Source organism: Haliaeetus albicilla, chromosome 25 (assembly GCF_947461875.1).
Source record: "Haliaeetus albicilla chromosome 25, bHalAlb1.1, whole genome shotgun sequence".
NCBI lineage: Eukaryota > Metazoa > Chordata > Aves > Accipitriformes > Accipitridae > Haliaeetus > Haliaeetus albicilla.
Window position 1 is genome coordinate 17437036 of NC_091507.1, and position 16496 is coordinate 17453531.

Here is a 16496-nt window from a genome sequence, read left to right on the forward strand (position 1 = left end):
ATTCTCCTAAAAGGACAGCCTGTGAATCCGGGCTTTCTGTGGCATGAGACACATACTTCTTCCCACTGCCTCTTCTACAGAGATGGCAGTGTATTTGGGCAGAGGGATAGGGCAGATGAGATTAGTTGTGTCTTAAATCATCACGGTTTGATTCAGACGGGGCTTGACTGCAAAATCCTTTACACTCCACACGCATGTAATGCAGTCAGGTTACTACAGCTTGATGAATTATTAATAGCTCAGCCCATTAGCTAGGCAGTGGTAACTGATTACATGTGCATCTTTAGTATAAACCAGGGCTGCTGCCGTTCCTGCCCTCCTCAGCCTCTTGCTGCACGGTCCCACCTCCTGCTGCAGAAGGACGGACCATTTCAAGCCTTTGGGGAGCTGCACCTCGGTTTGCTCACTCGGGAGGTGTTAACTTGCACCGCAATGCACTGGGTCAGTCAAGGCTGTGAGCAAACAGTTGCAAGCACCAACCTATAGCAGCTATGGCTCATCAGCTAAGCTCTTCTGCGTGACCAGACTCATGCTTCATCCATGCCTGTCCCAACTTAAAAGTAAAATGCATTAACTTAAACCACAAGAAGGCTTAGCTTACAGGTGGTAACTCAATCATGCTGGAGCACCTGAAAGTGTACAGACAGGATGGGATTAACCTTACCTACGTGGTTACAGGGTAGAGATGTCTAAGCTAGTCGCTGCAGAACTCTGTAGCCAATGGAGAAAAACAGGCAGTCCCGAGGCACAATTCCCCTGATCTGCCCGAGACAACTCATTTAGGGTGAGAGGAATCATGTGTAACTCCTTATTTCTCTCCGTTGGCTAACAAGAGATTTTAAGGTGACTAGTCTCATGGCAGACATGTACACTGAGCCAGGCAAATTCTACCCATGAGCTTGGCTGATGGGTGGTGATCCATTGAGCTATGGTAATAAATCACACTGGATCACCCACTCAAATCTTAATTTTAAGTAAAAGTGATTTAACTTATCCAGTAAAAAAATTAGATTCAACTGAATTGAGAGAAATCATTCCTAAAACGAGGTTATCCGCACAAATGAAATTGATTTCAGGTGCAAGTTTTACTTATATTATTTTGGCTTTGTGTTAAAATGATGCTTAGTAGCTCTTCCCATGGGCACTAACAGAATAATATTAGTGCTAAAAATAGGAAATCCTGAAAAAGAAAGTCTTGAGCAACAAATAATCACAAGGCATTCTATCTTCCTTAATTTGATAAATGAAGTTGAATAGCTATGAGTGTTTGTTGCAATTGGGATTTCTAAGTGGTAATTGCTCTGTGGGTTGTATCAGCCGCCATGTATTAGAAGAGTGGAACTGTTTAAAGGAGATTGGGTTTTACATCTGCATTTGTTTTGCTTGGATGATTCTGTAACAACATTTTTAGGGTGTGTTTGGAGCAAAATCTCCCCAAGGATACTTAAAAAGGATAGTATAAATTATGTAACAACTAAAGGGGTCTTTTAAGGACAGAAGAATCTGCTCCTCAGGACAAGTTTATTAGCCTTCCGCTGTTTACCCTGGTAAAGCTTTCTAAAATATATTGGCAAAAGAAATCTTTGCTAGAGTAACATACACTGGTTCCCTGAAGAAAATAAACTCCATCACAGACAATACTCTTTTCTCTAGTATAACAGTGTCTACATGAGGGCTTACCAGAAATATATTAGAAAAGACACAAGCATAATACATTACTTATTCATTCTTCTCTGTTATTTAATCTCTTTTGATATGCAGTGTGTATATTTGACCACCAGATTTTCTGTTCAGGTATCTCTGCTTCTTATCTTATATATTCTATCTACTCTGTACCTTTCCAAAGGTGGCTGAATTTACTTGATACTTGGAATTTGGGCTGCAGCTTTCCATATACAATTCATATAGTAGCCAACGGGGTACAGTGCATCCTTCACACAGATAGAAATTATCAGCTATCCTTTAAAACAAAAGCATCAATTGGTGTATGTCAGAATTAGAAGAAAGAATTGTTAGCTTGTGATTTTAATAGATCATCAGGTTTACAACGAACTCTGTAATTATTACTCTGGTTTTATAGAAGCGTAGAATCAAAAAGAGAGCTACTACTTCTATGTTAATCTGTATTCTGGGAAAAAATTATACATTTTCAAATACACATACATACATATATATATATTCTAAGTTTGTTTTTAACTTCTAAAGTTCCACTTTCCTTGTTTCCAAAGTGTAAGAGAGGTCATGTGAGACTCTGCTAAGAAATTAACTACATCTCATCACTTTTAATTAAAAAATACAACTTAGTAATATCATTGTAACATTAACACCAATACGATAAGCATTAGCATCTCTCATATGGTAACCGTTGTTATATCAAAGGATGTAACTTTGATCTTCTAATTAGAAAGGTCTCCACTATACCAAAGGTAATAATATGAGCATTTTTCCATCTAAAATGTGCAATATGGTGTTTTGGGATGGAGAGTGCACAAACTAAGAAGGACCAGATTCTGTTCTCATACAACCTCACTGATCTTAGCACAAGTTTAGTAAGAGAGCAGAATTTTAATCTACAGTTACTATGTAACAGAACTGCCAGGACTGAAACTCATTTAGGTTTTTAAATACTTATCTTTTGGCCGAATCCCTTACTCATCCTGCTTATCAGAATGGCCATAGTCAAGTAAATGCAACTACTAGTGTGAATAAGGTGAGGAAGACATAAACTTAGTTACTTATTAGCCTAAGATATTATCTTCACCAGAAAAAGAAGACCTTTAATTAGGAGATAATGCCAACAGTTTCGATGTCAGAAGATAACAGTCTCCTGCAGTACAAATCCAGGAACAAAGATGCAGAGACATTAATTTTCAAAGCATGACACACTGATCGTATGACAGTGTTTTCTTACTCTGACTCCGCTTCCGTTATACCAAATTATTTACGCATATTTAATTAATTTATCAGCTGAATGTTACTGCAGCACAGTGCCAGTTACTCACTGTGTCTTTACTGATAATCGAGTTGGCTGAGAAAGCAAGGCCTTTCATAATCACCAGGTGAGATAAGTCAGTTGGATTTTAAATCAGCATCCTCTCTTTTATTAGTAGCCCGATTTCAGGTGACCCAGCGTTTATCTGTCCGTATTAGCTGTCTTGGCAGTAGATACTGGATAATGTCTTCAAACTGGCTTGCTAGAACGGACTGAGCAAGAAGATGATCTCTGTGCAGCCGGACGATGTCTTACCTCACCTTTTATTCACCCCCCCCCCCCCTTTCTGCAGGGAAGAAGGCTGACTGCCTCCCCCCAGGTTTCCCTCTCCGGAGCACAAGGTCCCGAAATACCTCGCTTTTACCTCCTCGGAGCCCACCTTCTCATCCACCAACCCCAGCGCCGGGGCTGGGGTCCCTGCCAGCTCCTCACCACCTCCAGCCCCACCACCCAAAAGTAAACGCTCCACGGCTAGGCATGAGCAGGAACCTGCGCCAAAGACAGGGTATCTGCTGCGCTAATGGGGTATTTCCCCTCACGGGGCTGAAGGGTAAACGGAATTTATTCTAGATAAGGGTCCTGACTGAGCTCTGCCTCCCAGCAGGCAGAAATGCATGTTTCTTCTAGAGCAACCGTCTCAAAACCCTTCATAATTGAGCAGTCCCAGAGGAGATTAAACCTAAGTCCAAATTCATCGTATAACACCACAAGAGTCACTGGAAGTGCAGCAGAAATTAATTCATGCTTCAGTAGCCGGTTTCTGCCAATAGTTTTGCCACAGCATTTAACTATTTAGTGACAAAATATTTGGGAATTTCATTTTGTGAATTTATCGTCTATTAAACTGCCAGCCTTTTTCAAATAACAAGTCAAACACATTCTTTGTGCTGACACATAATACAAAAATACTGTCTACCAGGAAAAAAAAAATCCACACAGAAAAGAGCACGGTGCTCATCTTCTTGCCTATCAGTCCCGAAGTTCTCAAAACCTGAGCATTTATGGCACGCATCAAAACAAAACTACTGATAAAGACAACAAAATCAGGAGAGAGTGGTAAGGGAGGAAGATGGAGGTTAAAGAAAAAGCACATGGGGAAACATCTCCTCCATTTCCCCCCCACTTTCTACCCACACATTCTGTGGGGTTTGTTATCTGAGTGGTTCTAGGACCCCACATGGGCTCCAGGTGTTTGGGGTTTGCCAGCTGTCACACGTGAACCCTTGGCAGCCAGGCCATTATCCAGGTTTGCAAGTCTGCTGTTAAACCATTTCTGGACCCAAATCTGGCTGGCTATTGTCAATGCACCAACTGGAAAATGAAGCTGAATATTTTAAAATTTTGAAACATGAAAAGGTGATTGAGAAGGTTGTTGTGATGGAAAAATATCATCATTTCATCCTTTCAAGGATCATTTACAATTCAGTGTCCCAGACGTGTTGGATGACATTGGATGAATGTCTTCCTTCAGTCCTTTTAAAATGGGGGTAGTGGTATCTATATCACAGCAAAAGCACAGACTAACTCCTGCTGCTCAGGTATTAGAGAGGGGGAATGGAAAGATTTAAGGTTACTTGCTGTCAAGTTAAAAGTTTGTATGTCTTGTTACTGGTTCGCACAAAGCTTCGCCGCTGTTTACTAGCTGGACTCATCTGTGCTTGGGGAAAGAAGGAAAGTAACCCTGGTTTCTCTTTGGCTGTCACGCGACGACAGTCTTTGCAAAGAACAGAAAATGACGGTGACAACCTGACTCCACCGCAGAAAGCATCTCGCCGAGGAGTTCAGCCACGAGCTTCACCTCGAGGAAACGCAACCTCGGAGAACGTCAAACACTCGGCATCCCCCCAAATGCCAGCGTACCACCGGCCGCGCAGCCTCCCGTGACGCTCCGGGAAAGCCCAAAGCCCACCAGCCACGCGTGTCCCAGCCGGGGGTGGTCCTCACCAGGTGGTCCTCACCAGCCGCTCGGCAGCATCATGCCGAGCGGACGGCAGTCGGGGGGCCAGCTCCCTGCCAGTGGGGCAGGCTGAGACAAACCCCCCCCTTTTCCCCCACCTCAAACCACCTCCACCGCAGTAGGACTTGTGGTAGGAGATGGACTTTTGGGGAATTTTCCCTGCTTTTATGGCACCGTTTATGCACCGGGGCCGTTAACGACAAACCAGGATTTTGTCCTACCAAACTGCCTGTAAGCATTACAAGTCAGATTCCTGCCCTCCCTATACCAAGCCCACCGGGCAGGTTCTACGACCCCCCCCCGCAAAAGAGGGGCGAGAGCAGACCGCCCCCCCCCTCCCCCCGACCCAGGACCTGCCCTGCCGCCTCGGTGTCCCCCCCCCTCCTCTCCCAGTACACACCAGCGGAGAACGGAGAGGTGCAAGAGGGAGGTGGGACTGCCCTCCGCCATCCCGGACCGCACCGGGCCGTTGGGTACCGGCCGCCGGGCGACGGTTCCCGGTCACCGGGACGGGGGGGGGTCGGTCAATCCAGCCCGGCCCCTGCCCCCCCGGCCAGCCCTGCCGGGGAACCGGGAGCCCTCCTGGCCCGGGGGTGGCGTAAAGCGCTGGCTGAGGAGGTTTTGCACGCCTTTAAACCATTATTTTCAGGGTTTTTCTGCAAGAACGCTGTCAACTCCCGTAACTGTTTAATTTCTCTTTGATACAGACAGATGAAAGGGCCGCCTGCTCCACCGAAACCCTGTAAGCGCTTTTCCATTATGCAAAATGAGCTTTACTGCCATGTGACTGGTGAAAATAAATTATGTATGGCTGGAGCGCCTAAAAGCTTCCTAGTGGATGGCATTGGGTTACATCAGAGCTCAGCTTCTCAGAAACTCCCGTGGCTGCCTCATGTTAATTAGCTGCTCAGAGCCCACGTATGACACAGACTGACTTGATTGCTTTGTTACGATGAAGTGACCAAAGCCAACCTGTCAGCAGACAGCAATATTAAAAGTGGGGGGACAGGGGATCAGGAAAGGGGAATTTATGGTGGAAGGTTGCTGGTTTTCTAGTCCCTCGGTGTAGCTCGTTTTTGAGGAGCAGTGCGCACAGATGCCATGTGTAATACATGTTGCTTTTAATCTGTAAAGCCTCATGCTGGGTTGAGAACCCCATGGGAAGAAGCTATTCACTGCCAGGCCCCCGAACCAAAGCCCTGAAAACGATGGCTGCCCAAAACACAGGTTAGTATTCACACTGTAACCAATACAGTCTGTCATCAGCAACTGTACTTAATAACCTATTGTGGAAGCTGCCCTGAGTACAGTTCTTGGTCTTGATTTTGTAACATCTCCACAGTCTCCTGACCTTCTCTGTGGGATGTTCAGCTTACACAGCAAATGCTCCTGCAAATACTGTAGAGTGAAAACTCTCTCAAGTTCCTTTAAACTAGCTGTCGAAGAACCAGCAGCAGTGATATTGCAGCAACCCTAAGAATTGTGTGGTTTTGCCGTGTAAGTACTCGTAGAGCTTCCACAGTGGGTTTTGCGGTAGACGCTGCCTGGCACGCTCGCTCCTGATTCAGATGTGCCTGTCCACACTGCAGGCGTAGCAGTGCCTTCCACTAAGGTACCTGAGGAAGAGGAAACCTCATCTCCAGTTGCAACTGGCTTGCTTACATGTTTGCCTGAGTCCTGGTCGTAGTTCTCAAGGTTCATGACCAACAACTGACTTTTTGGGACTGTATCTCAAACTCCACAAAGTTCATGAAGCTCCCTGGGCCCAAAGGGAAAAAGTTACTTTTTTTTCCAAAGCAGGAAAAAACCCCATGTACGACTTATCTAAAACTGAAAAATGATAAATGGGTTATTTCTGTGGTGACAGACTGGAGCAAGGGGAGTCACACAGATCAAAAAGTCCCTGGACAGCACTTGATACTCAGAAAAGTTTTGATGAGAGGAAGCAAATGCTGCACAAAGAAACTGTCCAGTTACTGTCCATGGCTTGAGAGATATAAAGAAGGTCACAGAATTTCTCTTGCCCAATTTCTGGGTCACAATAACAAGATAGATGGATCTGTGTGCTGTTCAAATCTTGACACTACTAGTATTTGATTAAGGTTTTTCCAGTTTTTCAGAAAATGTCTCTTTAACCTTTCAAATAAATCTAATGCTGGTGGCTGGGAGGGAAGGGGAATTCTGATTTTAAACACCAGGCTGCTAGTAGAATTTGATTGAAAACCTGAAATCTGCTTCTTCGATTTAATCCAGTCAGATAGGGCTGGGTGGATGTATGCTAGGTCAAACTGTAGTAAGTCTTTAGTCTTGCATAAGCTGAAAGTTGCAAAGCTCTTTATTGCCGTCACGGACATCCTCCTTGCATAAAATGAAAGAGTATTTATTGAACGTGCACTTTGACTGAACAAAAATTTGACCTAAAATTAGGAGTATGGTTGAACTGATTAAAAGGCGTGCTAAAGAAGCTCCTTTCCTCCAAATTTCACCCATAAGTAGGACAAATTTAAATCAAACTTTGAGGTAACAGACATCTCCCCTTAATACCCCCCCCACCCCCCCCCATTCAAGAGAAGATTTGAATACCTTGTGAGATTTGCCTACCTTGTGAGGTAAACAGACCATGTAAGAGCTCTTGCTGGTGACAGCTGTCTTGTAAAGGAACAGTAAAGTGCTAACATCTCTCAAATACTTAAAATATTTAACGTAAGTGCTTTGTAAGATTTTTAAGCACTTGAGCTAAAGTATGTATAAAACAGTCATGAAAGCAAGTGAATCCGCTACTGCTTCCACCACTACCAGCAGCAATGAAAATATGTGACTGTCATATATTGTATGTTCCCCTAGAGCTGAAAAGGCCCCTGTGGTATTTCTTTCATTCGTACTCCTGTAGAAAGAAATGGGTAAAAGAGGTTGAAAAGTAAAAGCAAAAAACCAAATGTCTCCCTGCCAGCCACCAAACCAAGGCCCTGGAGCAACATACTATCAAATTTTCAGTATGAAAAGTGAAAAGAATTTGGTCAGTGTTGGAGTAAGAGTCCTGGTGGGCAAAGGTGAATATCCTGCTTTGAGAAATCAATCAGTACATTTTGTTGGTTTGGGGTTTTTTGTTGTTTGGTTTTTTTTTTCTCTACTAGTTGACCTAACAGGGAAGAAATGACATCTGTGCAAAGGTTTACTGATTTTTCCTTCCTTTGAGATTTGAATAACACCAATGATCAGTCATTACCTCGATCTGATCTGTTTACTGTGAACACAGATCTTCAGAGTAATAGCTATCTTTCAAACTTTAGTTTAAAATAAATCACTTGACAGACTTCAGAAAATAGAGAAGATCATACCTGGTTGTGTCATGACATTTGGAGCAGCAAAACCAAAACAGGACTGCAACAACCTTCTCCTTGAATATAATGCTTTGCCATTTATAGAAAACTCTGTGTCCTTCACAAGTCACACACTTCAACATGAATGCACATGAGGAAGAGGAAGGCTCCTCTCCTAAGAGCCTATGGCAAGTGAACTCTCTTGTGCATGAAAACCCAGTTCAGCAAAGCATGTCGGCATGTGTGTAAGACCGCTTCATTTCAGGAAAGCATGTAAGAATGCGCTTAACTTTAAATATGTGCTTAGTTGAATCTTTTTGCTGAGTGGGGATTGATGGCTGAATTAAGGCATTAAACATTAATGACAGAGCTGGGAACACAAAATAGTATGTAAATTGGGATGTGTCGGGACTAGAATGAACTGATTCAAACAATGCAATCATTGCATGATTAAGATCTCCTGGAAGATGTGAAGCCATTAGAAAGGCTCAGGGTCTGGTGACCTGAGATGGGGAACAATCACTGACAATTGCTCCAGTCCTTGCACCATCTCAAATCACCCGGTTTTGGAGTGTCTGGTGGGGAGACTGGGGGGAAATCTCTTCCACACTGTAAGCAGAACACCTAAGTCTCTGCTGGTACAACATTAATCCTAGATGTTGCCTGGGGCAGTGTTGGCTACTGATGTCCTTTTGACTAGGATGAAGAATGAGGGTACCATGACAGCATTTCCACGTGTCTCCATGTTCTTTGACTGCTTTTGGTCCTGCCATGAGCGGCTTGAACACTTCCCACAGGGCTCTGCCGGTTGCCCTTGGTGCTCCCTGGACAAGCAGTGTCTCTAGGAGGGTGACCATGGACCTGAGGACTGTGGTCTCCACCACGTGCTGATGACATCTGCTCTTTATATTTCACCCTCTTTAGACCTGCTCAGGGCAGCCAAACAATTTATATGGTGACTCATGAAGATGGAGATATGGATAAAAGCCTATCTGTCCAGAAGTGGCTGAGGTAATGCTTGCAGGAGAAAGCAACTGCTTCATTTCTGCTTGGCAGAAGATGCTGTGTTTGCTCCTCCGAGTCTAAGTAGTATTTTATTGTGCTTCCCCCATTTGTTCTTTTTGTGTTTTTTGTTTTGTTTTGTACATCCTGGATGTATACTGACGTTAACTTTCTGTTTAATAGGACAATCTATTATTAAGGACTCTGCTATAAACTCCGAAATAGTGATGCTGGTTTTGCACATTACAGTAATTTGAACAGAAACAGAATATTTTTTTCCTTACAATAAAAGCAGTGGTGAGTCATACAGAAAAGCTTAATCTGTCTCAGAGGCTGGTGGATCAAACAGCAGCTCTGACATTAGCTCCTGTACCTGCTTTGCAGACCACATGCAAACGACCCTTGAATGTGCATCAGGAATGTTTACACAGTGAATCAATTAGTTTTGATGGAAGGAATGGCATTAAGGGCAGCTTTGAAATATGCTCAAGGTAAAGTCCAGCTACCAAAGTTTTGAAAAGAGAGAAAACATCTCCCTCCTCCCCCAGAATAAACACAGACTTTACTGTGAAAACAGATGCTTTCTTTTTTTTTTTTTTTACTAAAAATGACAGGTAAAAGTGTTTCACTTAAATAGCTAGATTAAGCAATAACTTTCCTGAAAGTGTTTGTTGAAAGCTTCAGCATAACAAGTTTAACATAATTAAATGACAATGCAGTTAACAGTTAATCTCCTCTGAGAATGATGATTTTTATAACAAATAAAAATCCTGCCTCAATAGTTCTTTGAAGGTAAGGCATGTATTACATCAGTGATGTAGTTTTATCTTCCCACCTTTTGAATGTCTTAGGACAAAGTGGCACATCAAAGAAATATTGTGTGCATGTAGTGTCAGAGGTGATATGATTAAAACTGTATACAGTTGTATAACTGTTCTCCAAATTTCATATTTGCAAGCCCTATATTCCTATTATTCTTTTACAAATCTTGTTTTATCCTCCAGGCTAGAAAATGTAGCAGGAGATAGCATGATTTATGCCTTGCTTATAGTTACATAAATGATATTTTCATTTAATACTTGCATCTGAGACTACCAATAAATTAGAGAGAGAGAAAACACCCTAACAGACTTAATAAGCTTGACCACATAACCACTGTAGGAACAACAAATCCTGAAAGTGCCAGGACCCATCTGAGTAGTTCAGATTCGCCAGGACCCCGCTTTGAGCAGGGAGGTGGACGAGACAACCCCCAGACATCCCTGGCAACATAATTTATTCCATGATTGCTGCACGGTCTCTTTCTTAATTTCATCTGAAGCATTTGTGACTTGTCTATGTTTGGCTTTTGTTCAGATAAGTAGAATATTCATTTACGTTGCTAGCAGTAGCATTGCTGTCGCTGCAGCAGTGTAAAGATATAGTCAAGACAAACTTTATAAAGAGTAATAGTATCTTTCTCTTAAGCCAGCTGATGCAGCTAGAATAGATATAGCTATTGTGGGCTCACACAGGTTGTGTTAGATCTGAAGCAAGCAGCAAACACGAAGCTGAATAAAGGTTGAGAACAATTCCTCTGGCAGAATGAGAGTGTTTCTTTTTCCCGATTTAGCAAATTAGATTAGACTGATATGGTTTAGGATGAGAAGATGTCTTCTATATTAATTTAGACTCTCTGTTTCCATTGGAATACATTACAAAATCAACCTTTGTGAAACATTTGATATGAAGTCCCCCTCGGAGCAGCTTGCCTGTTTATACTCTGGCCCCACAGCTTTGCATCCACATGAAGGGGCTCTGGGGGTGTTGGGGGTATGAGCGGCCGTGGTGGGTCTCTGGACCGGTCGACGTCCTCAATTTATGGTCCTGATTCGTGATCCTGATCTTGAACTGCACTCCACCATTCCTGACACTTACAAATACATTCCTTTATTGCTAAGCGTTCCTCAGATGGCTTACATAAAACATTTCCACCACCGCGAACTTCTTATTTCGACTGTGTGCTGTTTGTAACATGGGACTGGCCCTCTGGTTGGTACTGTTGGAGTTTTGCGCGAGCAAGGACTAGAGTTGAGTGAATACGTACCCTAAATATTAATTTGCATTCAAAAGTGAACTTCTAATTAACTCTGGTTGTAAACATTTCATATTTATTTTCTATGAATATGCGATCATGCGAGCATTACTAGCATAATACTCATCTGTGAGAATTCCCATGTGACTTACTCATGGGAAACAAACATTTAATTCAAGTGTTGGGTCACCAAAAGACAGTTCAGAATTTTCTGTTGACTTTGTTTTGATTACTTATTCAAATTAAATGTTACAAACCTTGCAGATAAAGCAAAGCAAAACTTGGCAATATTACAGTCAGTGGGACAATTAATATTCACATTCTACTTGTTAATTTAAAAAACTGTACGTATGGGGCATAAATTAATGTTACTTGATTTATTGCGGAAAATACATTCCCAGTTGAAGATTTCAATCTGGATTACAAAATTCATAAATGAGATGATCTGCAGACCTACAATTATTCACTGAAGTAATTCTTTCACAATTTTATAACAAGCATATTCCAGACATGAACTGCAGACCTACAACTGATTCAACGTAAAATCTGCCAAAGAAAATCCTCCGGTAAGATTAGCGCATGTGAGTTAGAGACGCAGGATGCAGTTGCTTAATTACTAAGCAGGAGTCCACCTGGAAAGCACAGTACCTCTGCACTTCAGAGTATGGAGAGGGGTTTTGCCCTTTACTTTTGAACGACATTACTGCCGAACGTTAATATCTAAAATGTGGAACCAGGCAAATTTAGTAAACGGCCACTCAGCTCTGGCAGCCTCATTGCAACTGCAGCCAGTGGTAGTGTGATCATCCTTCCATCACAGAAGATAGAGCCATGGGAATAATAATAGACAAAACTTCATTTTAAGAGGCACCTTAGAGTACGTACCTCATATATTTTTCTCTCAAATGCACTCCTCAGACAATTCACAGTGCTTTGTTATCTGTTTTAATATTTTCAATATATCATTGAATTATTTTTTTAATAAAATTTTTAAAATAAAAAAAATTATAAAATCATTAACGTGTAGTAGTTGAACTTCATTTTCCTTTGAAGCTCAGTCTTGACAGAAACAGTATTTAACAAGTTTCTGCAATTTGCCAGAATTTGCTTATAAAAGAAAATATACGTTCTACTGCTGCTTTCGAGTTCAGACCAGGCTTAGTAACTTCCAGAAGATGTGAAAATGGGAAACAGCTAGTACGTCAGATTAATCGTAATAAAATCTTTCTGGGAATGTGAGATGGTTCTTCAGAACTTCTCGGTCTTCAGTATTCCTCATGCAAGTGACAGATGTTCAGCCTTGCAGCATGTTTCAAAACCTGCAGTAATGCTTACTGTTTTCCCGAAAGGCAGCCTTTTTCTTTTGAGAAAATAATCGAATCATGTTTGCTGAAATAAAAATGTGGAGATAAATATTTAAGAGGAAAAGCATACCACTGATGAATTTTTTTTCTGTTTTGCTGAAATGAGTTTTTACACAACTATACTTCGGACCAAATAATTTCTCTCATTACTTGTCATAATTTACCTTTTCGTGAATAAAGAAATGTTGTAAACTTCAATCCATACAAAATAATTTGGTTCTGAATTTGAAACTTTTTAAGTTTTGAAACTTTTAGAACTGATTAGAACAACCTTTTAGGATACAGTGCAGGGCAAGTCATGCCTCTTCGTCATCCTCCTATTTGTCACCTTTAACAAGTTTAAAATTTCAAGTGGGGAACCTAACCTGCTGTACAAAAGAAACTCCTTTTTCCAAATATGCTGTATATAAAAAAACCCAACCTAGTCAACGTTTAAAGATTTTTTTTCACTTTTAAGCTACAGAGGCCAGTATCTTGTGGATACATGCCTCACAATTTCAAATATGATAAAATAAAATCTCTCTTGTAATTCCAAAATGTTTTTGACAGATGAGGAAAATCAGTTGAAAAACCTCAGCTATACAACTTTCAAGATGAAATGATAATTTATCTGTGAAGTTCTTTTTTATGTTATGCAGTGAATTGGGTAATTACTCATCCATTAGAGTTTCCTATTATTGCATAGCATAGCCTCTAAATTAAAATTCATAAACTATGTTATATTTTAAAAATTCAAATGTTCAGTTTTAGTATATCTTTGAAATTTTCAAATATCTATAATGGATTTTCACTGATGTCTTGAAAATAATAAAAAAAAAATGGATTTTTTCCCTTTCAACTGTGCAACAATAAGTTAGAATCAGAAATATTTCCATCATTTGAAGCCTTAGGGGCCACAGAGAAAAATATTTTTAAATCAAATCTTTAATTGTTTTCTTAATTGAAAGAGATGCTAAAATATTGTTGGCGATGCACAAAGCTTTTGTTTTGGAAGATACACAATTTTAACTATGAGTGACTCTTGGAAAACAGCATGATTTAATTTGCCATCACAGTCAAGTAATCTGTATGACTGGCTTCAGATAATCTTATGGCATTCTTTTTTATGCTTCTGCAGCTTTCATCTTGTCTTTTTCTAATTTTCATACTTCTTAGCTTTAAAACAGATTTCAAACATTTTGTAGAAGTTACCCTGGAATTATTTTATCACTCACGCCATTTATAGGCATTAGCGTATTTAAGCATTCAAGTAGTTAAGAAACTTCTGCACAAAGTGCAGTAAGTACTGTACTGATCTATGCACAGTGATTTCTTAACAAATTCTGGAAAGGACAGAACATCATCTTTTTAGAGGTTGCATCTTAATGGTGGGTTACCATCACGGTTATGACCACAGCCTGTGTAGAAATGTAGCTTGACCGAGTAGAAATACATCCACAATACGTAGAGCCAACCTTACTGTGGTATTCCTTGCCTATGCAACACCCATTTCATACCCAAAATGCTGTTTTCCACGCAGCTAATATTTACTCACGTGAAGGAAGTTCTTTAATTTTACTTTTAATTGGAGGCCACGGTGAAGGGGGATATCCAGCCCACTTTTTCTGAAGGAATCTCTTCATCTCTGAAACCCTCAACCACCTGTTGCCATTCAAATGACTTTTTCCCCCCCGTCTTTCCCATTCCATCTTGGGGCTTCCCTCAGCTGCCCTCCTTCATTAACAGGTCCTAGCACACGAGCAGTATGATACAACAAACCCATATCAAGATGAAGCCTCCTTTCCCACAGATTGCTGAAGCCTGGCTGGGAATTACCAAGCACCTCCAGTAAGGTTTCTCCTGAGCAACTCCTATAAATGGTGGGCTACCCGTCTCAGTCGAGACACTAAAACATCACAGTAAAAAACACCAGAAGCCACTGGCAAAGTTTTGTGGTGTTATTCCTTGTACATCACCTCCTTAGCTGGGTTAAAAGTGTACAAGCGGTGGCCGGAGTAATGTCATATTTTAACAGGCAAAAAACAAAGCCACATCTACAGCTTTTATTTCAGGTGAGCCATTCAGTGCAGTCTCAGAGCTACATAAAAAGACAAACTGGTTTTTTTTAATGCTGTGATTAATTATTATTGAAATGCTAACTTTCTTTGGGCCGAATTCTACTCTGAAAATGAGGTTTAATCCAGAGATACTGTGCTTAGTGTTGCTTTGCACAGGTTTGATTGATTCAGTTTTCTTCTTGCTCATGCAAAAATGAATGCAATAAGGCAGGACTCTTAAATTAAAGAGTGGATTATCACCTTCAGGGAGAAATCAAAGGAATTAGGAAGAACCTCAAATAAGGGATGGATGAACGCATTAATGACAGAGGGGTTAGTGTTCACTGTCTGCTAGTTTGAAAGAAAGGAAGATCATTTGAGCGTATGCATGACAAAGCTTTTTCAGTCTCCTGAAGCCCAATTTGTTAACTATTAGTGCATGCTAAAAACCCTTAGCCCTTTGATAAAAGGTTGGGAAATAAGATGTGCATGGTTAAATCTAAAGTAATTTCTCATTATTAGTAATATTATTAAATGTGGTATTTTGCCCTGTCAGTTTTTGTTGGGTAGGTAGCCACTCGTGTTCTGCCAGTTAATCCTGTTCCTTTGTGTATTTTAATTATAAAACACCCAATAATGTGGATAGCTGCTTCTAATAAATTAAAAATATCTGGATAAATAGAGAGGTGGTGGTGCCTATTAGGTGCAATATCCAGGTTTGGTTAAGAACAGGAAAGTCTGCTGGAGCTCTTAAAGTAGAAAGACTTTTCTGCAGCTTAACTCAGATGTAAAAGACTTGCTCTCAACTCAAGCAGAGATGCCTGAAGCATAAGGACCTGGGAAGATTTGTTCAAGGGCAGAAATAACCAGTGCACACAACATCAGATTTTGTCTGTTCAGCCCTCCTCATAAACACCCTTGCTAATTCTGCATGTGACAGTGAAAAGCATTTTGCAGGCTTGTGAGGTTTTTACCTTTTCAGCTCAGTGTGGTTTAACCACAAGCTTTGTAGCTCGGAGAAAAACAACCTATTTGTGCGTTTCCCCAAAAGCAATGGTTCATATGCCTCTGAAGCAGAGAGGGTAAAATGCCTGTGCTGTGACCAGTTTCAATGCTTGCCTCATCGGTGGTGCTGCTAGTCATCCTGCAAAGCCAACGCAGCTTTTAATCACAGTTGCCTTACACTAACTTCTGGTAGTCTGAAACAACTGGGACTTGCCAAGTTTTTTTTAATCAGGCCCTTCTAGTTGTCCTTTTGTTAGTACACAGAACTTGGCAACTCTCAGAGACTGGGTTTAGCCAGTGTTTCTGGGTGAGGTCTCAGCAAAATTTGGATTGTTTCATGTATGAGTCCATACGGAAACTGAGCTCTTTGGAAAGCCTCATCATCCTTATCTAAGTGTGACTTTATCAGTCTACATCAGCGTAACTTTTCTCGGACCCTTATGATGGGTGAAAGTACTGAGCTGAGGAGAAAAACCAATCAGGAGAAAATGTACTACAGTAACCCCTTCTTAATGAAAGAAAGCGTACTCACACATACTTCAGCTATCTGCTTTGATATCCAAATACAATATCAGTATTGTAGACTAGGCTCACAATTTGACCTTCAGTATCTTACTGCCAGGGCATTTATTTGTCAACTGGTTTCTTTAGTCTTAGGTTGTTTTCCTAACCTGTGCTAAGTAGTGAAGGAGCCTGTTAACCCCTGCTGTGCTGGAGGAGATTGTCCCCAGCCACCGACGATGGCA

The 16496-nt window shown here is 41.1% G+C and overlaps 2 protein-coding genes across 2 annotated transcripts in view; one reads left to right on the top strand and one right to left on the bottom strand.

Annotated features, from left to right (window-relative positions):
• RFX8 (regulatory factor X8) overlaps positions 1-6650 on the bottom strand; it is a 30157-nt gene extending 23507 nt beyond the window's left edge. Inside the window, exons 1-2 of the mRNA XM_069770010.1 lie at positions 6455-6650; positions 3357-3481 (exon numbers count right to left, since the gene is read on the bottom strand). Of these exons, the coding sequence (XP_069626111.1) occupies positions 3357-3481; positions 6455-6650 (321 nt within the window). The remainder of the gene's footprint in view (positions 1-3356; positions 3482-6454) is intronic.
• MAP4K4 (mitogen-activated protein kinase kinase kinase kinase 4) overlaps positions 1-16496 on the top strand; it is a 383820-nt gene that overhangs the window by 165422 nt on the left and 201902 nt on the right. The window lies entirely within an intron of this gene.